The sequence below is a fragment of the Haemaphysalis longicornis genome, unplaced genomic scaffold (genome assembly GCF_048455015.1).
Source record: "Haemaphysalis longicornis isolate Haplotype H1 unplaced genomic scaffold, Haemaphysalis longicornis Haplotype H1 scaffold_4, whole genome shotgun sequence".
Classification (NCBI taxonomy): Eukaryota; Metazoa; Arthropoda; class Arachnida; order Ixodida; family Ixodidae; genus Haemaphysalis; species Haemaphysalis longicornis.
The window spans coordinates 102,124,112-102,146,981 of NW_027526361.1; the positions used below are offsets into that span (position 1 = coordinate 102,124,112).

General features: G+C 49.1%; 1 protein-coding gene and 1 long non-coding RNA gene across 2 annotated transcripts in view; one reads left to right on the forward strand and one right to left on the reverse strand.

Moving 5' to 3' along the window:
• The first annotated feature begins 2,162 nt into the window (after window positions 1-2,162).
• On the forward strand, window positions 2,163-2,783 carry LOC144179198 (uncharacterized). Its single transcript, XR_013324181.1, has 3 exons — window positions 2,163-2,238; window positions 2,307-2,382; window positions 2,438-2,783. It is a non-coding gene; the product is annotated as an uncharacterized LOC144179198 (long non-coding RNA).
• An 11,730-nt stretch (window positions 2,784-14,513) lies between these two features.
• Window positions 14,514-22,870, reverse strand: part of LOC144179892 (uncharacterized) — a 69,469-nt gene continuing 61,112 nt past the window's right edge. The window contains exon 6 of the mRNA XM_077708317.1: window positions 14,514-16,812. Within this exon, the coding sequence (XP_077564443.1) occupies window positions 16,105-16,812 (708 nt within the window). The 3' untranslated portion in view covers window positions 14,514-16,104. The remainder of the gene's footprint in view (window positions 16,813-22,870) is intronic.

Genomic DNA, 22,870 nt, shown 5'->3' on the forward strand with positions numbered 1-22,870 from the left:
GGAAGGGGGAGGGGGAAGATAGGAGACAGGAGGGAACGGTGGCCTTTGATGGCGAATCACGTGTTTTGTATATTCCCGACCTGTCCTCACCATGGAATGTGTTTTCACTCTCCGGATCGTCACTAAACCCCTCTCCCCTAGCATGACAGCGCACCATCCTCAACTGCGGCAGAGAGAGGGAACAATCACGTGGTTTACGCTGTCGATAAGCTGGTCACCTATACCAGGGGTTATTGCTGTCTTCTCAGCGGACTGACGGAGATCGTGCGGCAACGGTAAGCAAGCTTATCAGCAATATTTTCTCATTTCTAGCTAAAATGTGTACAAATGCCGGACAGATTTTGTAGCATATTTGCAAATGAGGCCTTCCACGCGTTATCTTGAGGCTCTTGGGGTGTAACTGAGCAGTCAGTACCTATGTAGGTTTTAGTTGAACACATTCCAGTAATGCAGTGCAGACTTACGGCGAAACACAGTTTCTTCATATTCATCATGAAAACCAGCACAAGGAACACAAGGACAAAAGAAAAGGGGACGACGGCACAGCGCTGACAGTTTAGTCTTACTCCTTTTTTGTTGATGGCAAGTACGCGTGGCTTTTCAAACAAAGACAACCGAGTTCACGGTGCAAAATCTAATGGCATCGGTCGCTTTTACTGAATGGGGTTGGGGCAGGAGCGCATTCTCGTTGTTCGGCCGAACTTACACAGTCTGTGACGTTTGCTCGCAGATGTTCACCAACTCCCCTGCGGCGCTGTGGGGGCACCAGCTAGTCGGCGACAGCATGCTGACGAGGCTGGCGGTGCAAACTTCAGGCTTGCCTCGTCGCGCAATAGGCGAGACTGGTGGCAGCTCTATCACTCGGCTACAAAGCTGAGCTGCTAATAGAGAGTTTAGCATAGCGGCTCCCGTACGCTACGCTAAGTTTAGCGGGTCCCGACTGCGCATGCGCGCGCGGGGCGAGGTGCGGAACGAATGTGCGCATTCCTTCCGCGGAGCGGGAGCCCATGCCTTGCTGAGACTGCGACGAATTTGTTCGGGTGAAGGGGGATCCATACCTGCCAGATTTGCCGGGATGGCATTAGGGAGATCTTACCGGGGGGGGGGGGGGGGTGGGGGGGGGCAACAACAGAATGGGTAACTTTACACACATTTTTTTATTTACTTACAAGATAGCAAGAAATGAACTGTTTCTTCGCCCAAACTACCAACAAGGTGCACCACTTAAATGTTCGACATTGCTAACGCCGCCCTTTTCAGAAAGTCCTGGAAATAGTACATACTGCAAGCGCAATACAAAACAGCAGGAACTGAACTGTTTTGTTGTTTCGTCTAAACTAACAACAAGGCTACACCACTGGAGACTTGCTAAACCTTCAGAATGGCCGTGCTCGTGCGTAAATGAAAGTTGCGGCGGCGCTGCGTTTCTATAAACAGTAAACTAATAATGGGACGAACAGGTTCACCGTCTGCACATGGCCGACTACACTTTTTAAGCACTTCACTGATAACGATGCCAAATGGTGTCGGGTTGATTGTCAGGTATACCTCCGGTGCATTGTGGCCATACTGGGAAAAGGATTAAGCCGAAGACGGGTGCATTTCCGGGAGATTTTTGTTTTGGTCGTACAATCGTACAAAACCATGAAAATTCGGGAGTCTCCGGAAAATTCGGGAAACCTGGCAGGTATGGGGATCTCTTTGCCCTCTCCGCGCGCGCATGCGCAGTAGGGTCCCGCTACCCGCTAAACCTAGCGTAGCGTAGCGGGAGCCGCTATGCTAAAAATCTCTAATAAGTGTGTAAGCTTTGCGTGTTGCTGACCGCCTGAATTTTCTTTCGCACCCAGAGAGCCCAACGCTTGTACCGGGTTGCCGTGCGCGGAGGCTGATTAGTTGCCTGAGAAACCTCGCCACATGGAGCCCAGGGTCGTCCTGATGATCGGCACCAACGACCTGCGCCTGGTATGCACAACAGATGCAATTCTGCCTCTGAGCTAAGGGTATGCTCAGAATTTCTGCATCAACACTGCCATTTTCATTCTTTTTTTCACAGGCCAGAACCATGGACGACGCGTACCAATTGATTGCGGATTTGGAGGTCGTATTGGCGCTGTTACTCGGACGCGGATGTGGTGTTGTCGTCATGACGCTGCCAGCCGGTGGCCCGCGCTGCGCGGTCCAGCTCCCACTGGCGAATTCTGAATGCCGTGAACGCGTGGATCCTCGGGCTGACTATGGGTACTATGTCTCTCTTTACGACAGTTTGCGGCAGAGAATAACCTGTTCGTTGCGCTACTTTCACGCAGACGGAGTTGTTGCTGTTGAAATCCATCGCCTCTTTGTGCTGGGCAGACGTCGTGTCCGCTATTGCCTGTACGAGCGGTAAGCTGTCCCGGCTACATTGGTTGTAGTGTAATCAACACTGACACATTTACAGGCGGATGGGGTCGGACCGGCGGCTGGACATGGTGCACTGGAACGAAGAGGCGATGGGTCGTGTGACAATGGTGCTGAGGGACGTGATCGGCGCCTGAACACACCCTCCTCCTCTTCTCAGCAAAAAAAAAAAAAAGAAAAACGGATAAGTATCAGCTGCACTGCTTTCAAAAGAACTCGATTATTTTGCAATCTGTTCATACGTAATTTCACACCGACCATACATTTAGGACTCAATTTCCGTTGCAAAAGCACGTAGACTCGAAATTTGTTTGTTTATTTTATCCTTTACCTAGTGATTTTTTTTCAATTTCACTTCTATATCCTTTTTCCCCTTCAGGTATGCATAAACTTCCTTAGTACGTAGAAAACATATTTTTATAGCTGAACTAAGTGTCCCGACCGCCATTTCACCATTTCGTTTTGCTGGCCGCATCCGGCATGATTATTTCAAGCGTAGTTATAAATAATCAAAATTAGTCCCGAGAACACCCCATTGTACTGACGAAACATTCCCGTGATATTTTATAACGCGCGTTTTGCTATTGCACTAGCATCACTGCCCCATTGCAGGTTAGCTTGGCTCTTCTTATAGATCATTTGTTTTTGCTCATAGCGTGCACATATCTCACCCATTCTTTTTTTCCTTTTTTACAGCGGAGTTCGGCCACGGCCAACTCCCACCGGGAAGCAAGGGTGGGTTGAAAAGCAATTTCCTGCGATCTCCTGCGCTTGCCTGTGGGAGCTGAAGCCGCTGAGCGACGTATATGCTGAAGCTGATGCACTTCGCCCCCCCCCCCCCCTCCCCCTCTCATACCACCAGCTGCAATATTTATGTTGGAAGCTAAATAAATATTTCCTCTGACTCGGCGTGCTATGCTCAGTTTCATCCGGTGTAAAGCTGTGATTGCAGTGCAAAGCATGTGGGCTGAAAGGTTCTACGAAATGTTGACTGCCGCAGTGAGATGTTGGTTATATTTTCGAGGCGATCACGTGGGATGCCACAAAGACATGTGATGTCGGAAAAAAAAATTTCGAACAGTAGCACCAGGATAAATTCAACAGCGCACCTGTCGCATCCTTTGACCGGACAAAATGCTTTCGGCATCTTTTGACCTCTATCTTGAACATGCATGATGAATTACGTTTGGTGCCGGAAGGCAAGAATAGAAGACAGGCCATCTGATACTTGCGCATATGGCGCAGTCTATTATATTTGCAGTATTATGTATGTATACGATAAAAAAAACTTTTGTGCCAGACTTAGCTTGCAACCCATACTAGGGTCCAAAGGTGTTCTGATTCCGGCTAAAGTTGCCATGACATCAACACAGAGGACATTATTGCACAGCGGGAAAGACAAGGATAGAAGGAAATATGCACGGCCCATGCCGACGATTTAGCGGCGGTTCATTGAGAAAAACCACCTGAAATATATCAAGAGACGCCGATAATTTTCACAGTATCTCTTTCTTCATTCCTTTACACCGAGCTTTCTTTCTGCTCTTTTAGTAATGTGCGCTGGCAATCTTGGCGACATACGTATTGCTCATTCGTCCAACGTTTCACCCCAACAACAGTGAAACGTTTAGTTGATTATTTTGTTTTATTTGTGCTACGCGCGTGTACAGAGCAAAAGCTCTTCAGCGCGATTTCGGAAGCCGAGCGCCGAGCAACTCGCGGCGAGAAAGAAGGCAGGGCCAATCCAGCAACCGTGCACAGCGGCGAACAGAATCGGTTGGTCATGGTTCAGGTTCGGACAAAAGGAGCGTCTCCCCTCGCAAATCGCAGGCGGAGGGGAGGGGACGCCGGTACGGGGAACATCGCGCCCGGAAAGCCTGTGCCGGTATTTTCGTCCGCCACGGGTGGGTGGCGTAGTCTGGTGGCAAACTCTGAACTAATTCCAACATGGCGGGTGTGGGACCGCCACCTTAAAGGTCTCCGACCTGAGTCTCCTGCGGCTAACAAAGCAACTACAGCCTGATGGTCAGTTCTAAGTGTGAACCGTCTGCCCCAAAGAAAAATGTGCCACTTTTCGCACGCGAACAAACAAGCCAGCGCTTCGCGCTCTCCCACAGAGTATTTTCTCTCAGTCTCCGACAAAGTTCTAGATGCAAAGGCTATGGTTTCAAGCCGAGACCCATACCGCTGCTGTAGTACCGCGCCAATTCCCACATCAGATGCGTCGGTAGTTACTACTACAGGCAAGTCAGGATTAAAGACCTTCACAACCGGGGAACATGTGAGGCACGCTTTCAACTGATCGAAACTGCGCTGAGCATCATCAGACCAACAAAACGTCTGACCCTTCCTGAGCATGAGGCGAAGTGGTTCAACTATCTCTGCATAGTTCTTTATGAACTTAGCATAGTATCCTGCAAGACCTAAAAATGATTGCAGTGACTTTATGTCCGTAGGAGCGGGAGCATGAACTATAGCTTTTACTTTGCTCTCCAAAGGTGAGATGCCCTCAGCCGAAATCTTGTGACCCAAAAAATCAAGTTCCTTGACCGAAAAAAGACATTTGTCGTTCAACTTCATGCCACTGTTTGCTATACATGTTAAGACTTCAACCAAGCTCGCGTCATGCTCAGACTGAGTCTTTCCCCACACAAGAATATCATCAAGATAGCAAACGACATTTTTGCAATTCTTCAAGATCTGAGACATCATTTTTTGAAAAACCGCAGGCGCCGACGCCAGACCAAAACACACCCGCTTAAACCTGAATAAACCTTCATGAGTCACGAAAGTAGTTAAGTCCCTACTGCCCTCTTCCAGCAACAACTGATGATAAGCCGACGCTAAGTCGAGCTTAGAAAAACAAACAGCACCATGAAACATCTGCAACAGCTCTTCAACATGCGGTAAAGGATACCCATCAATGATAATTGCCTTATTCGGTTCCCGGAGGTCCACACACAGCCGAATGTCCCCGTTCTTTTTCCGGACGACGACGAGTGGCGAAACCCACTCCGAGGCGTCGACACGCTCAATGACATCATTGTCCTCGAGGCGTCGCAGCTCGCTGGACACTGGATCACGGAGAGCAAGAGGCAATCTTCGTAGCTTAGATGCAACTGGAGTCACACCTGGCCGCCGTTGGATCTTATGCGAGACGTCCTTGACAAGACCCAACTCGCCGTTGAAGAGATGTTCGAAACCCGGGGGCACGTTCACGGGACACAGCACTGCACACACCGATGCTAGTCGACACGTAAGAGACGCACCGTCGATCTGAATGCCCAGTTGCTGGATGGCGTCGAGCCCCAAAAGAGATGTCCCTTTGTCGGTGACGTAGAATGTGACGGAGCAAGACCGTTGCAAGACTTGAACAGGAGCTTGGAATGAGCCGCGGATGCCGATACGTTGTTTGGAAAAATTCCACAAGTTGACGGAAGCCTTGGACAGCGCATGCTGTTTACTGAAGTGACGCTTGAAATCTTCGACAGTCATCAACGACACGGATGCTCCGGTATCGACTAAGAGTTGCATGGTCACTCCGCTGACTTCGGCTTGAACGACTAAGTCCTTTCTTGGAGGATTGTTGACGCTGACTTCAGCTTGGACGACTAAGTCCTTTCTAGAAGAAGTGCTGACTGTTAAGACGGAAGATCTTGCGGGTGCGTTGATCTCCGTGGATGCTGGATGCTCTACAGGTTCCGGTGTCGAAGCGGATCCCGTAGCTTCCTTCGAAGAAATTCGATGCACTGGTGCCGGCTTACGGCACATCGATGCGAAATGTCCCCACTTATTACAAGAGTTGCAGCGCCGATTTCGGGCTGGACAATTTTGAAATGCTGAATTATGCCATTTATTTCCGCATCGTTCGCACAACTGAAGCTTGCCTGCAAACTTCTGCTGAACTGTACCGCGGAACTCTACAGCTGACTGCGGATGGAAACGTCCATCTTGGAGGCCACCATCTTGACTTCCCGAACCCGGTGGAATGACGTCACGGCCATGGAGGAAGAAAAAGTTAGGAGACGGCATGACGTCACGCAGCTAGCCTTCGCAAGCCCAGCTCCGTTGAAGCCGCTCCCTCCGCCGTTTCTCTTTCTCAAGCCGCCGAAGTCGGCCCAGCACGTGACCTCCATGGTCGGGTGGGCCGGCGGCGGCGGCGGCGGTCACCCGACTCCGGCGCATCTCTCGTGTTTCGTGTTTGGTTGGCGGTAGCTTTTCCCCGTCCTTCCTGCATTTGTTTGCTCGGTGATCTCATGCCCGCGTGCGGGCAGGAGTGCCGCGTATGTGCGAAAGGCAAAAGCCGTGGGAAAAAAACCAACATATAGCAGGCTCGAGTTTCGAGCAGACGAAATTGAAGAGCTCGCGGCGGCAGCACGGTGGGGTCACGTGGTGCAGTGACGCCTGGGCCGACTTCAATTTTACTTTTTATGTATAGGCTTCACGTTTCTCCGGTAGCGCCGTCTCCTAACTTTTTCTTCCTCCATGGTCACGGCCTCCCCGGCTGGCCAGGCCATCTTGAATTCCTGTGCCGCCATCTTGAGCGCACCGCCCTCCCCGGCGGCCCATGCCATCTTGTTCTCCACGCCGCCATCTTGAGCGCGGCGGCTTCCCCGACTATCATCTTCCGCGACGCCTCCTTCTCCTCGTCGACCTACTGCTTGTACTTGATGATGCGAACCGAAGGCTTGGTTCGCCAACGACAAAGATTCAAAACTCCGACCAACCTCTTCAGCTTTCTCCAAAGACAACTTTTCGCCATGTGCGAGCAGCTTTTCTCTAACCTGGGGGTTAGACGTTCCATGTATGATTTGATCTCGGACGCGCTCAGCGTACGTCAGCCCGAACTTGCAACGTACGGCTTTCTCCTTTAGAGCGGTCACGTATTCTAAAAAACTTTCCCCCCGAAATTGACGACGGCTTGTGAACTCATGTCGTTCAACAAGCGTATTTGTGGACGCAGCGAAGAGCCGGTCCAGCTGCTTCAAAAGTTGGTCGAATTTCGAAATGGCCGGAGCCGAGGATGCGGTCACACTACAGTCGGTCGCGGAGTCGGTCACGATAGGGCTGGTTACATTAGCGTCGGTCACGTTACTGGCGGCGTCCCTCCTTGCTTCGTCCTGCTCCGCCTCAGCAAAATACCTTCGTTGCCCCTCTCTACCCAAAACACTGACGAGCGCCGACGCGCGTCGTCCGTCATTCCAGTCGCTGCCGCCAGCCGCCTCGAGATGGGCCTGAAACAATTTTTTCCAGTTATGCCACGGAATCGGAGGCGGCCCCGGCAATTCGAGGAAAACGGGCAGGTTATCGAAGAGGCCCATGCTGCCAAGCAGGAAGGAGAGAGACGCAGGAGCAGAAGCAGAAGAACGAAGTAGGGCGAGGCCTAAACGACGGTTCGACAAGCGTCAGCACAAAGAACGCTAGGCCTCGCGACGCCAGACGCGCCGGACAGTCACACTCGAGCGAGGTCAAACGCACTCACGTTTTCATTCTGCCGGACCCGTCGACGATGTCGTCGCAGCAGAAGAAAAGCATCCCATCCTCGTCACCAAAAAGATGTTGTGTCGTGGGCGACGGCGAGCGGCCTCGGCGGCGACGGGAGCGAAGGCAGTCCGAGGTGACTTTTTGCTAGTTCCTCTTTGATTTACGCGCTCCAAGTCACAGCGGTGCGGGGCAAGCAAAACACTCCTCCTCCTCTCACTGTTTTTCCCACTCTACCTCTCCCCGGCGCGACTTTAGCCGCGCATGCGCGACAGCGGGGTAACGGTCCCCCGTGAAAATGGATACAGCATTTCTAGCAAGAAATCATAATTTCCAGCTTCGTTTCTGACTAGATTATTAGATTCTAGCTGGAATCGACAACTTTCTAACTAGAAAAATTCTTTGTCTAGCTAGAAACGATTATTTTCAGCTTGCTGTTTTTTTCCTTCTAGCTGGACTGACAAATGCTAGCTAGAAGTAAATCTCAATCCAGCTAGAAATGAACTAGAAACTGAATTTCTAGCTAGAAATTCTGCTATTTCTAGCTAGAAATCTGCTATTTCTAACTAGAAATTTGCATTTTCTGGCTAGAATATTTCTAGCTAGAAGACATTTCTGGTTCAATAATCCAGCTAGAAAAAAACATACATTTTCGTCTGGGGTCGCTGCAGCTGCCGGAGCAACAGCGGCGCCGGTGCGCGAGAGAAGCCGCGGGGCTCGCGTGCGAGTCGTAGCATAGCGGAAATATCGTGACAGCGTTCTGAAGACCACAGAAGAGCGGTTATATGCCCCATGCACAGGGAGGAAGCGCAGCAAGAAGTGATTTTGCTTCGTGTTAGCAAAAGGTGAGACACTCGTTCGTAAAGCGTGAATTTAATCTGAACGATAGCGCGGTGCCGTGAGCTGTACAACTACGTGTACCGTGTTCGATGTCAACTTGTGCTATGCCGTGTCGAACATCAGTGCTTATCACGGCACGCTGCGTTTGTGCTCGGTCGTATTTTCGTAACATGAATAAAGTGTTGAAGTGCGATTTCTGCTGCTGTCTTACTGTCCCAGCTGCGTACGTACGCCTGCATGGAGGTGCGCCGGTCTCGGCGAGGCCTAGCGGGCGGCGCAGGGCTAGCGGGCCCGGCAGCGGAGCGGCGGGAAGAAGCGGGGAGAGGAAAGCATCAGCCCCCCCCTCCCCCCCATTTTGCGCCTCCTCGCTGTGTTGCCATGACAATTAGTACGCCTCCAAGCTCAAGATGGCGGTGACGTTGCTATGGCAATTACAACTCACTTTTGCCCGCCCAGGCTCGCCAGGGGAGGATTTGGCGCTACGACCACAATTAGGCGGGACGCTGGGTTGAAGGCTAAGATGCCGCGGACTGGCGAAGGCTCAGCGCGCCGGGCCCACGCACAAGCCCAAGAAGAAAGAGTGCGGCCGATGTGGTGTAGTGGCGCCCTCTAGTGGAGCGCCCGCTCACTGTGTCACGGCCTCCGCGATCGGCTGCCGGCGGCGCGCCGTTGCTCCGGCCATCCCATTCGGCGCATCCCCCAGCAAAAACCTGTAATTTGGCTAACTCCGCAACGCGCCGTGAGGTGGCGGTGTTAGCCGATGGTTCGGCAGCTCGCACCGGCTCCTCTCGGCGGCTTTGCGGGGCCTCAGTTGCTGCGTGTCTTCGTTGCCGGAATTCGCGTAACTGTGTTGCAGCTTTATTTTTATTTTTATTTTTTTGAGCTGATCAACCATACGACCAGGTCATGATGTCCGCTTGTCTCAGAAGCTTCAAGGTATAGCACTGAAACCAAGATATGTCACTGTACGGCGAAAAGTTAATCGCGTTGTGATTGTTGCGTTTGATCGGTGCAGGACATTTCGGTGCAGGACGTTTCGGTGCGGACATTGAGGCGCGCGGAAATTTGGGTGCAAAAACTTTTTGGCGACAGAATTATCGGGTGCTTCCTTGTTGGAACAGCCGTTATATTTCTATTTCCGAATAGGGTGGGTTATGGATAACAATCGAGAACAGTGATTGCATTTGTATATGGGCGCCGTGTTTGATTTCTGGCAGTTATTGTTAGAAATTGAAAATTTGTATATTTTTGTTTGCTACCTCGTTCAGGGAACACCTGTTATGCAGCCTAGTAATTATATTCTTGCGAACATGCTTTTTTTTTAATTTACTACAAGATTTTAATTTATATTCGTTTTTTGCGGCATGCAACTCAGCTAAGACAATTAGCCGCCGTTTACGATGGTATAATTCATAATTCTTTATGCAGTTTTCTCTAAATAAAACGCACACCTTCACTATCCAAAGAAAGCAGCTCAGGCATTCTGAATTGCCCCCCCCCCCCCCCCCCCAACGCAGAAAATCTTATTAGGAGTTTTATGTAGGTTGTGCTGTCAAACTCAAAAGATTTTTCAAACACTGTTGTCGCCAGCTTTTTTTTTTTTTTTTTATACGGACAAGTCTAGGGTATTGACGTAGAGGAAGAACGGGCCTTTTTGAAAGCAGCTGCAGCTATTATATATCCTAAATGCTGATAAAGCGCGTGCTGCTTGTGCGTACAAAGCACAGATTTTGCCTCATATAAAATGTTGCCCTCTGTTCACGTGCCCAGCAAGGAATGATAAACATACGCTACAACCACTCAGTCCATATGGCTAAGTTTGTGAGACCACTGCTTGCCAATGTTGGTGCAACTGTCACGGACTAGGGTGCATTCCGGAAAAATACTGGTTTCCAAGCCCCTGCATCACAAAGTGCTTCTGTTCTGTTTGTCAAGGCATGCAGATGCCTTGAAAGCGTACATTTGTGAACATAAGGGCAGTGTATTTCGTAAATAGACGTTCAACAAAAACTAGACAGCTCTTGGACGAGCGTTCAGTAGACATTTGGTTTCTAACTTTTAGATGTGCTTCGAAATCATGTAATTAGAAATTTAAATGTCTTGGATATTCAATCCAAAAGAGGCAAAATTGGGCGTGCCTGTGGTCACCGAAATACGTTAAGAATGCAATGATATCGGGGTGCATCTGCCTTCAAGGTTTTTTTTTATTTGTTGCGACTGAAATTGAAACCATAACTTCCTTAACGCGCATGTGTAAAACAGATTGCCGCATTCCTTGATGCTATCGCTCAGCGTAATACTCCTTAAACGTGTTAATCCTAAAAATAGGGCGGGTGCTTCCACCCAGCAGGCAATAATTCGAAGGCTACATAAGAGCACAGCCATCCATCGTGGGTTTGACGCGATCGCGCCTTTCGCTCTACTGAACTGCATTGGCCATGCAGATTGTATAAAATACGTTATACGTTATAAAGCGATTAGTAAGTTTATAAAGTGAACTGAACGTTATTTACGCGCCAGAAATTTTCCATTGGTAGCAGCGAATATTTTCCGTGTGTCGAGGGCGTCATGCGGCACATATTAAATAAGTCGTATAGCTGCAATCCTAGCTAAAACGAAGGCATTATCAGGTTCTATGAGTCGCTTTGCATCCATGACATCAGGTATGCTTTCTTTTTACTGCGATACGAAGAGCGAAAGTTGACGAAACGCCATTTCGAGGAGCGCTGCAGCACACACGGCTTTCATTTCAACCATCGGCTCCGCGCGCCGCGGTGCGGGCGAAACACGCGGCCACGCCCCCTTTTCAACTTACGCTCTCTCCGGGCGATTGGGACGGCCGGAGCAACGGCGCGCCGCCGGCAGCCGATCGCGGAGGCCGTGACTGTGTACGCTTGGTTGTATAAATTGTAACTAGATGTCGTTGCTGTGGACGCACGTGACGGGTCACGTGCGTATGCGTCTCGGTGTCGTCTTGTTGAACAATAAACGTTCTCTTTGGGTACTGGTCTTGGTGCGAGCAGGCCGCACTCTTTCTTCTTGGGCTTGTGCGTGGGCCCGGCGCGCTGAGCCTTCGCTCCCGTCGCCGCCGAGGCTGCTCGCCGTCGCCCACGACACAACACTACAGAACTTCGAGTTTCGAAAATACAGTTACAGAATTACATGGCCACCACATCCCTTCGTCACCAACGGTTTACAGCTTTCACCTGTGAAAATTTTGGCAAGTCCAAAGCAGTCACTTTTCAACTAAATGTTGCCATACCATCTGCAAAAGCAACTTCTTTTGTGTTAAGTGCTCGATATCCACAGAATTAAAACCACGCCGAATGACCCGTGGCTATCCAATGCTACTGTACCTGACTACCACTGCTTTCGTGAGAAGTGCCAAAAACACAAAAGCTTTTTTTTAGAACTTTTCTGAGAAATTAGGGTCACAGCAAAGCAAACAGCTATTCCGTGATGACAACTGGAAATTTTTCGTTTTCCAGCTTTGAAATGTGCAGTTTTAAACAACAGGAGAGTCAACACATAAGGGAGCACACATTAATGCACAAAGTGTGCAAGTAAGTGCACTTGTTAAATCGTGATGTGCCACCACATGTCCCACAGCCCAACATGGTCCAGTCTCCACATTGATGATTTCAAATGAGGCATCCCCCAACAACTGGGCACTTAAACCGACCAGCCTTTTCTAAGCAAGTTCACATCAGCTTATTGTTCCTGCCTAAGCATGCACGCCTGACATTCAAATGCCTGGTAACAAGGAGAACCTGAGACAACCCTGGAAGTCAACTGCTGTTTATCGACAGAAGGCACCATCGCAGTGGGAAATTAGATGAGGCATACACACAGTGTGCATGTTCGCATGCGTATGAATGGTGAAGCATCAAGACTCAAACAAGGGCGTGTCTACTTGCTTGTGTCGGTCTGCAAAAGGTTCAGCATGCGTTCCAGTAGGCACTAGTCACGAGACGTTGGTGACTGACGCAGGATGCCACACTCTGTCACAGGTCCCACGCACAATGACACTTGCCATGCTAGTGAGGAGAAATCGTCACCCAGATGGAGAGGCCACAATAGGATGACGACGAGGACGATGAACAAGAAATACTTCTCTTGGAAATTTTCACCCGCTCTACGATAGGGTGGGCTCCCTCTATTCGGTGTGCTGCATAAAGGCCAACCTCCATGCAGTGAAGAAGTGGCGAACAAAACGCCTTTTCAGCCAACTCTTCACTCATTTATTGCCGAAACAGGTCGCTTGCCTTGTTAATCAATAGCTTCAACCCATTTTTAATCGTTTATTGAAATACCTGTTGGTACAGTAGTATTGAATTTCTTTTGGTTCCAAAATTGTTAGCATCACTGTACCCTATTTTCCCTTCGTTTGAAACTAATTACTAAGCTTCTTTAGCAGTGAAATCACAATAAGACTTGGCCAATCCCCCAGAGTGGGTACGCGCCATTCTCGTTCCGGATCCAACCAACCAACCAACCAACGGCTATCTACCTGAGCTGGAGTTTGGGTGGGTGGCATTTGTTGCCGCCAGAAGTGACCAAGGTAATGTTGAGACTGCAGCAAATCGCGGCTTTCTTCTTCCGCTCTGTGCTTTGGGCGTGGGCTTCTGGCAAACTAACAGCAGACGATCGTTCGGCACTTGTTTCCAAGGTAGCATCATTTTTTATCACCTCACGTCCACAAAAATGGACAGGAATGCTCATGTGCTGGTCGTCCGGCAGCAAACGCTGGCTCCCACATATAAATCTTATAGAAGAAGCCCCAACCCAATCCGTACCACTGCTGTGGACCTTGGCCCGCACTGGTATAGGCGGTAATGAGGCAGCCCACCATCAGGCTCTAGTAGAGCCACTAAATGAAACCTGACCCAGTGGCTCTAGGCCTGAGCATTGACCACCCATACAGGCCCTTGCTTTCTGCACAACCGTGGTGTGCAAGAGCTTCTCAGTATCAACCTCTGACATATTGCAACGTCGCCCATACCTACCAACTTCTCCGCTGCCGCTATCCTCCACCGCACCCATCATTGGGGCACGGTGTAGCCAACATGTGGCGCCTCCTAAAAACGCACTTCTTCCCCAAGAACCACGCTCACACATGCATGCACGCCCGCACAAATTTCCTAGACCACACTGACCGCACTGCAACAAATGGGATACCCACTTTCTTTGACCCTGTGAGCGTCCACATGACCCGTTTCCCTGCTACCGGCGGACTGACCGGCTCGGCCAGCCAGGGGGAGAGTGTGAGCGCGCGTGTGGGGGTGTGGGAGGCGCGTGGAAAAGCGAGCGCTTGTCCCGCAAGCACGACACTATTCGTGCGCTCCGACAGCAGCACACCCCGTAGGCATGATGTCGCGATGACACTCGAACAGGAGATAACCGTACGGTTAACGAAGCGTCTTCGGAGCCATGAAAGCCAGGCGTACCAGCGCGAAATATGAGTTTCCTGGATTCTCCCACTGCGAGGCAGGCCGATCGACCTGGACGGCTGGCATGTCACTTCCGCTAAATGGCTGTTTGCGCGACACGCTGGCAGGTGCTTTGTCGTATTCAAGGGTGTTATTTTGAGTGCCTGAAACAGAATAACCACGCATTGCACAAAGCTACCGGTCGCGTCGCAGTAGTTCTCATGGTACCTACTACACATTTCGAAGGCATTTAGCCAGGGTGAAATTTGAGTGCAGTTGGCCTTTAACAGTGCTTTCTTAACGACCCACAAAAAGAGCTCGCTATCTTCCGACAGCGTTGCAGTGTTTGCGCACACACAGCTGGGCTTCAATTCAATTCAATTTATTCAACATCTCAACGATGTTTGGAGCACAGGGAAAAAGCCAACAAAGACTTGACAGGGCCTGCGCCCCAATGCATGGCAAACAGCACGGTCAAAATAACAACACTACACTGTGTTGCAAAAACAAGGATAACTGCATGGTCCGTCTCGACCACAAACAACACTAGTAGACATACGTACATACACTGCATAAACACGTCGGGGTGAAACTGCAGTGTAGAAATGAGCAGTATAAATAAGATGCAATCGGACTAAAAACAACATAAAAGTACCAGCAAGTAAGCATAAAAACACGCACAAAGAAAAGAATGACAAGGCACGAGTATACGAAACCTTCAAGTTTGCATGAACATTGCGCGCAGGTCCTTAATTAAGAGATATGGATAATATATCTATATTATGATGCAGAACCAATTCATTTAATATTGTTGGAAGTTGAATTTTACCATTTGGTCACCATAATTTGTTCGGCATTACAGGATTATTCATTCTTCAGTATGGCGAGTGGGATACGGCGGAATATATTTTTCTAGATGAGATAAAGTAGCCAAAGCCTTGTGGTTTTTGCTTACATCCAGCTTGTAGTAATGGCAAATTCTGAAATTATATAGTTGATCAACGCGAATTATATTGTATTTTTTAAACATATTACTTGTGTGACTTAGATAAGGCGCTCGGCATATCATTCGTACACTACGTTTCTGAAGTACAAGTAGCCATTGAATGTTTTCCATGGTAGTTGTTCTCCAGATTAGTGACACATAATTTAATTGAGACGAAAATAAAGAGTTATAAAGCATAACATTGATCGGAATTGGGAAATTGCAACAGTGACGGCGGAGGAAGCCAATTGTACTAGATAATTTCTTCCGCAAATATTCCATGTGGCTGTCCCACGTCTTATTTTCGGAAAAATACACACCTAAAGTTTTGAACGACTTCACAACTTCTATTTCGATGTCATTTAGTATGACTGGGCTGGTAGTTCAAACGATTTGTTACGCGGGTGGAGCATAACGGCTTTGGTTTTTTTTATGTTTAATTTCAAATCATTGTTTTTAGCCCAGTCATTATTTAGCCCAAGAGTTTGATTAGCTCGGATAGATAGGTCTGCTCCTGAGCGACCCGAAAAAAAAACTGGTGTCATCTGCACATATGATGGACGTTGCAGTGTCATCAATATGTACGATTTCATTGATGTATGAAACAACCAGAAAAAGGCCCAAAATACTCCCTTGGGGGACACCTGCGGTTATTCGTTTAACCGCGGATGACCGTCCACTGATTTCTACGTACTGTGACCGATGTTGCAGGTATAATGATATTAGTGACAGGGCAGTTCCTCTTATTCCATAATGCTGTAATTTCAGTAGAAGTATCTCATGATTAATTAAGTCGAATGCTTTTGTGAAATCAAGAAAGATGCCGAGCACCATGTTTTTGGCTTCGAAATTCAGCAGTATGAATTCTTTCTCTTCCAGTAATGCCAATTCTGTCGATCTATTTTTGCGGAAGCCATATTGGGCGGGCGTTACAATATCGCCCGCCCCATCTTCTCCTGCTCTCCAGCTGCACTACTGGTGGGGGCTGTGCACCTTCTCCTCGTGCTTCTTTTGTCGGACGCGGCGTGCAAAGGCCTTGGGGCAGAAGCGGCAGTGGAAGAGCCTCTCGCCCGTGTGGCTGCGAACATGGTTGACCAGTGTGGTGTTCTGAGCAAAGGCCATGGGGCACAGGTGGCACTCGTAGGGTCTCTCGCCCGTGTGGACGCGCAAGTGGCTGACCAGGTTCCACTTCTCCACAAAGGCCTTTTCGCAGTGGCTGCACTGGTGCGGCCGCTGGCCCGTGTGGATGCGCAGGTGGTTGACGAGGTGGGGCTTCTGCACAAAGGCCTTGTCGCAGTGGCTGCACTGGTGCGGGCGCTCGCCCGTGTGGATGCGCAGGTGGCGGACCAGGTGGCCCTTCTCCACAAAGGCCTTGTTGCAGTGGCTGCACTGGTAGGGGCGCTCGCCCGTGTGCGTGCGCTTGTGCATCTTCAGATGGCTCGGCCATGGTGCTACGTAGCTGCACTGCTGACACTGCAGCTGCCTCTGGTCACCCACGGAGGAAGGGCCTGCAACGGGAAGAGAGGGGGGGAGAAAACAGCCCTTTTTGCAGCAAACACGGAAGCAATGCACCAGTAGCAGTGAGGCAAAAGGGGAAAGAACAAGTGTGAAAGAGCACGTCAAGTATCTGTTAGCACAAGGCAAGCTGCTCTGCACAGGTCTAAGGTGCCTGCGCATCGACTAGCAATGCGGATAAGCCCACCGCTTCCTTGATGCCTCCGCAGTTTTGTTGCTCAAGAGGCTTCAGAAGCTCCAGTACCACAGCTTGCCCAGGAATGGTACATACGGGGCTTTCGCACAAACAAGATCTTATGCGCACGCTTCTGCAAGATTCTGCTCCCCGGTGGGTGCAAGCCTGCCACTTCCCGCTCACACCCAGCAGCCTGTTCGCTTCAAGTACGCCTACCATTATTGTGAGTGACTGCTAAAAGCACTCTGCTGTTTAGCTTCAGTAACTTTGGTATAAAAATGGAGGTTTTGACAAGCACAGCTTGGCTTTGAGCCCCAGCAGTGCCAAAGCTTTTGAAAGAACAATGATGTTTCTTGGCTGCAGTTCTGTTGGCTCAGTTCTATGAATGGCCTTCATAAATGGCTGGCGTGGTATCGTTTAGGTCGGTTTAAAACTGGCACGCGGCACACCAATACATTCCATGAATGTTCTGCACTGCACAGTAAGTGCCTCTCTTGTACCTGTCTCGGAATAAAATAACGCCACGCTTTGCCTTGAACGGTGCCAGCTCACGCCTACCCAATCCCCATTTTCAGCCAGCATTGCTGGTGCTGCAATAATCACCCTCCAAACAGACACCCATTATGACCAGCCCTATTTAAAAGCAATCCCCTCATCATGGCTGTTCCTGCCACAGACCGCATGCCCGACCACCACGCACACAAACCCTATTAAACAAAACAAGAGACAGTGGTAAAGACTTAAAACCAACGGCACTGCTTCTCAACAGCAATGCAGGCAGCAGGATTAGGTTAAAAGAGTCACGGCTCTCTGCCGACTACCCTTCAGAGTTGCATCTTACAAGAGGTAATAAATGCTTCAACAGCAAGATGAGGAAAATGGGGAAAAACAAGAGAAGAAGCGTCTGTGCACCATTATAACAGCCTGCATTTTACTAGCGAAAACTAGACACGGACGAAGAAGTACACAGGACACTCGCTAGACTACAACTGAAATTTTACTTAGCGTCAGAGAAACAAAGAAAGATAACATATCACCACGACCTACCCCTACACATCCCCACACACGCCAGCTTATGTGTCACACATGCGCCCTCGTAGGCAGCTTATCTCCTTATCTGTAAGAGCGATTGAAGGTGTCCTCACAAAATTAACTCCTTCCCTGTAGATATGAAATGCCTCGTTAATCTCGCGACTAGTTTGGTCACGTCCAGATCCTAACACACGTGTTTTATCGAACGCCGGCGTACAACCAGGGCACGGCCTGCAATGATCGTCCAGATGGCCTCCCGCCACAAGCGACGAAACTGCTGCACGGTGCTCCCTCAGCCTGTCGTTTAAACACCGCCCCATCTGTCCCACGTAGCATTTGCCACAGGACAGCGGAATGCGGTAGATGACACCTTCTTTGCATGTGACAAAACTGGTGCCATGTTTTTTGGTGCAAGCTTGGCGTGGTTTCTCGTTTACGGCGGGGCACATCCTCAACAGCTTGCCAGGCGCAGTGGCCAGCACTTCCACACCGCATTTTTTCTCCACTTTTTGAGGCGGTGCGTGAGTTGATGTACGTATGGCACGTCTACGCGTCGCAACCTCTCCCGGTTGGCGTCTTCTTCCCTTAAAGAGCCCTTACCGGCTTTAACCTCTTTGATGAGGCTTTGATGAACCTCAGTTGTCGGCTGTTGCCTAGTTATCTGTACATAAGAGCATAAGCTGCGTCAAAAAAATATTGTTACGAGATGAATAGTTGCATGCCCTGTAGTCTAATTGCTTGCGGACATGTGCATGTTTTAAGTGTGAACAATGAGTGTTTTTTACGAACAAATGTTAGATGGAAGTAGGACCAGACTTTAGCAAGACGCCAACCACAGCCGCATCAGGCAGAAAATGAAGGGCATTGCATAACAATGATGAACAAAGGGAAACAATACAGCAGGTTGTAACAAATGACTGACCAGCTCAAGCACTGATGAAGGTGGCAGCAATCACACAAGCAGCACTTGACGCTGTACCAAATGTTACCAAACCATCATTTGTGATATAAAACTACATTTCAAGCACGGCTTTCTTCCTGGATTAAAAGCTGCCACATTCATTGTTAGCAGATGGATGGCACAGCAAGTCTCAGGCACTTTGTTGAACTAGAGGTGACCACGGGGTGGAGACGATTTGAATGCAAGGCCGTGCATAATGGACTTGAACATGATGGCCTTTTCAGAATGGAGGCGGTGGCCCTTCTCAGCACCACGGTTTCGTCCTAGCAGCTCAGGGTCTTGCTGAGGAGATTGATGCCTGCAAATATAAAACATGAAAAACCACACCGTTGCATAAATGCGAAGTCGCAAAGCTTATTCTACAAGCCGTTGTGCATGCGGAGGGTGCTTTCACGACGGCTCCAATTCTAAATTGCAACACGCTGCTCGATACTGGATTCACATTTTGTGTGCTTTGGTCTTTTGGGGCTTGACTGTCAACTGAATAATGACATTTGATGAGAGAACAAATGGTTATGGACAGCACGGTGCTTTTTCGTGCTGCTATCTTGGAAATGGCACCGGAGAGGTCGCCAGTAATATAGGACTCGGCAGGCCATTACTCTTGTTTCACTCGCACCAGCAGCTCACTGCAGGAAGCTTCGTCTGCTCGGTAGGGTTGAGAAGTGCGTATGTCGCAATCCGGACCTTAAAATGAACCATGTTGGAACTTTTCCACGTAAGACTCGTTGTTAGGCGCGAGGTAAACACGCTTGCGGCAAAAAACAACGCAACTGAGTCACGGCGATGTGGACTATTATTAGCGGGTGTCAGCCTTGCTGTACCAGCGTGACTACCGACGTGGAAAATGAAGGACCAAAAACTAATAGATTCTCTGAGCTTACCGAAACCTGTGCAAACGAGTCACAAATTGCGCTGACCAGTGCATCATACGCCTTTTACCGAATGACCCGAACGATCGGCACATACACCGCCGGGAGTGAAAACAACTCAACGCGTTCGCAAACAAACTCGATCAAAACGCTCTTCGTTATCTTCGTAGCTCTGCCGTTCCTACTGGGTCAACGAAGCATGGAATGAACCACACGTCGCAGTGGGGCCGAGTATGAAACGCCGTTACTCTCACAACAAAGGGCACGCTTCTCCACTGCTAAGCTGCGCGAGCAAGCGACTATCTTTTTTCCTGTATACTTGGCCCTCAAACGTCGCACGCAAAAACAACATCGGGAGCCAGGTGTTCCTCTACATTAGTATAAAACTGCACGAGTTTCCAAAAAAACCGTAAAGAACATTGTCCATGGAAGCTTTCCTCCATGGTCAATGGTCAATCCATGTGGTAAATAAACAGCTGGGCGCCGCCATTGTTGATGCCATCGTGATACGGTTTCGGAAATAGAAAAAAAAAAACTCTGCAAACTAAGAAAAGTGCATTAGGTAATGCTGGCAATATGCTGTCTAACAATATGCTCTCTAATTAGAACGAGCATCTACAGAATAATAACCGGTTTCGAAGCGTAAGCCATTGCAATGACACTAGTAAGTTGAAGAATAAATGGTATTTGTCTTACCTGGAACTGCAGTCGTCGTGCTTCAGTATCAGTCATTTTTCTGTAGAAACGTGTTCTAAAAAGAGAGCTAATGATATTATAACGAGCTAGCTTTTGTTCAGTATTTTTAATGAAAATAATTAGAAAAGACGTATCAAGATGGCATCAATAATGGCGGCGTCGAGTCGTTTGTTTTGTTTTGATCCGGCCGGATCATTTTGACCAGCTTTTTTTTCCTCCATGATTTTGACAGTGTTTGACATCTCGTAGAGTTACGTGCTATTATAGAGTGACAACTAGCTCCCAATCGCGGGTCAAGTACCCAGGGGAACAAAATTCGTGTTCTCGCGCAGCTTAACAGTGGAGAAGCGTGCACACTGTGAGAATCACGGCGGCTCTTAGCTGGCCGCCGCCTGCCATGGGTGTTTCACTTAGCTATGTTTCATTGACTCACACAACGACAAAACAACGAAGATAGCGGAGAGCGGTTTGATAGCGTTCTGCACGCGTACCGTATAGACGTTTTCGCTCGCGGCGGTGTACAATGCGAACGTTCTGCTTATCCGGTAACGCAAAAGTGACAGGCGTATGATGCACTGGTCAACGCAGTTTGTAAGTGTTTGTCCATCGCCTCCAGGAGGCGATGGTTTGGCCCAGGTGTCGGTGAGCCCAAAGAATTTACTAGTTTCGCCTTTTTTATTTTGCACGTTGGTGTTCACGCTAGTAGAGCGAGGCTGACACCCTGTAATAAGCATCCAAATCGCCGTGACTCGCATGCGTTGTTTTTATCGCAAGCGTTCTTACCTCTTGCCTAACAATAAGTCTTATTTAGGAAAAGTCGAACACGGTTCATTTTTAACGCCTGGATTGCGAAATACGCACTTGTCAACCCGACCGCGCAAACGGAACTGCCAGCAGCGAGCTGCTGGCAAGATCGAAACAAGATCCTATCTATTGTGACCTGTTACTGACGATCCCTCCACCGTCACTTCTGAGCTAGCAGCGCGAAAAAGCTACCGTTCTCTCCGTAACCGGGCAATCCCAATGGGTGTCGCGATGGATCAGTTGAAAGTTAAGCTCCGAGAGACTGAAGCACGCAACGCAAATCCGGCGTCGAGCTGCTTGTTACAGTTTTGAATTGGAGGCGTCGTGGATGCACCCTTGGCTCACACAGCCGCTTGTAGAATAAGCTTTGTGACTTCGCAAAACTGAAGCGGCCTGGTATGTAATTCTTCGTATTTGCAGGCATCACTGTCAGCGAGCTCCTGAGCTACTGGGACGAGAAGGCAGGGCTGAAGAGGCTTACCGTCTGCACTCTGACGTGCCATGACCTTCGAGTTCATTATGCACACCCAAGCAGTCAAATCGTCTCGTTCCCCTAGTCCCCTCGAGTTCTACCAAGTGTCTCAGCTTAGCCATACCTTTTGCTAACAGTGACTGTCAGTCGTTCAACCCAAAAAGGAGGCCGTGCTAGAAACGTAGTTGCTGGGTTACGAGTGACGGTTCCAGCAACATTTGGTTTCAACGTTAAATGCTGCTTATGCCATTGTTGCAGTCTTCATTGGTGCTTGAGCTGGTTGCTGGTTTGTTGCAAACTGCTCTGTTGTTTCCTGTTGTTAGTCATCCTTGTTCAGTGCCTTTCATTTCCCACCTGGAGATGCTGGGGTTGTCATCTTGCTGTAGTATGGTGTGCTTAGCCATCTAAGTGGACATGTTTAGATGAAGCCCTTGGGTGGTCTACCGAGAATGCGATTCTTCTGTGAAACAGAGTTTTCTTGATATGATACGTAATCTTACATTGTGGCAGCAATTTGTCCAGTGTTTGTCATTGTGTAGTGACGTATATACCAACTGGTAGTCTATCTAATGTCCCATAGCTTAAAGGGTCGCCACTTTTGTGAATCTATTTGTCGAGCATACCCAATTTCTTACGGTTGATTACTGTGAACGGTAACAAAAAAAAGTCAGGTACAAGTCAGGTTAGAAACAAGGGCATACAGCGGTCATCAAGCAGTGTTATCGTACAATCCACGAAGGCACGTGGTAAAAAAACAAGCAACAAAGATGTTTTGTCATTTCTAGCAGCCTTAGTCAATTTACTAACTTTTGGTTTAGGCACTTTCCCTAAATACATCCTTGAGGATGTCACAAAATAGGCACTTTCCCTACATACGTCATTGCTGATGTAACAAAACATATGATTGAGAGGGAGGTTTAAAATTTTGGCATAGACATGTTTCGAATGAAACCAGCTTGTATTTTTTCATCATGGCCCCTTTATAGCCTCACCTGCCGTTGAGAAAGAAACGGCCACACTGTCCGTCAGCTGGAAGGGCTCTCAATACTTCCCTTCCTGCTGCAGGTCTTTCCCTTTCTCCGAAAGGCCACAGGGTGCAGCACGGCCCTCCCCCGGATTGTCGGCTGTTGCGCTGTCAGCAGTACGGCAACAGAACTCCAAGCCCAGGCAATCCGAAAAGGCACTGGTGCACACACACGGGCATCGCTCCT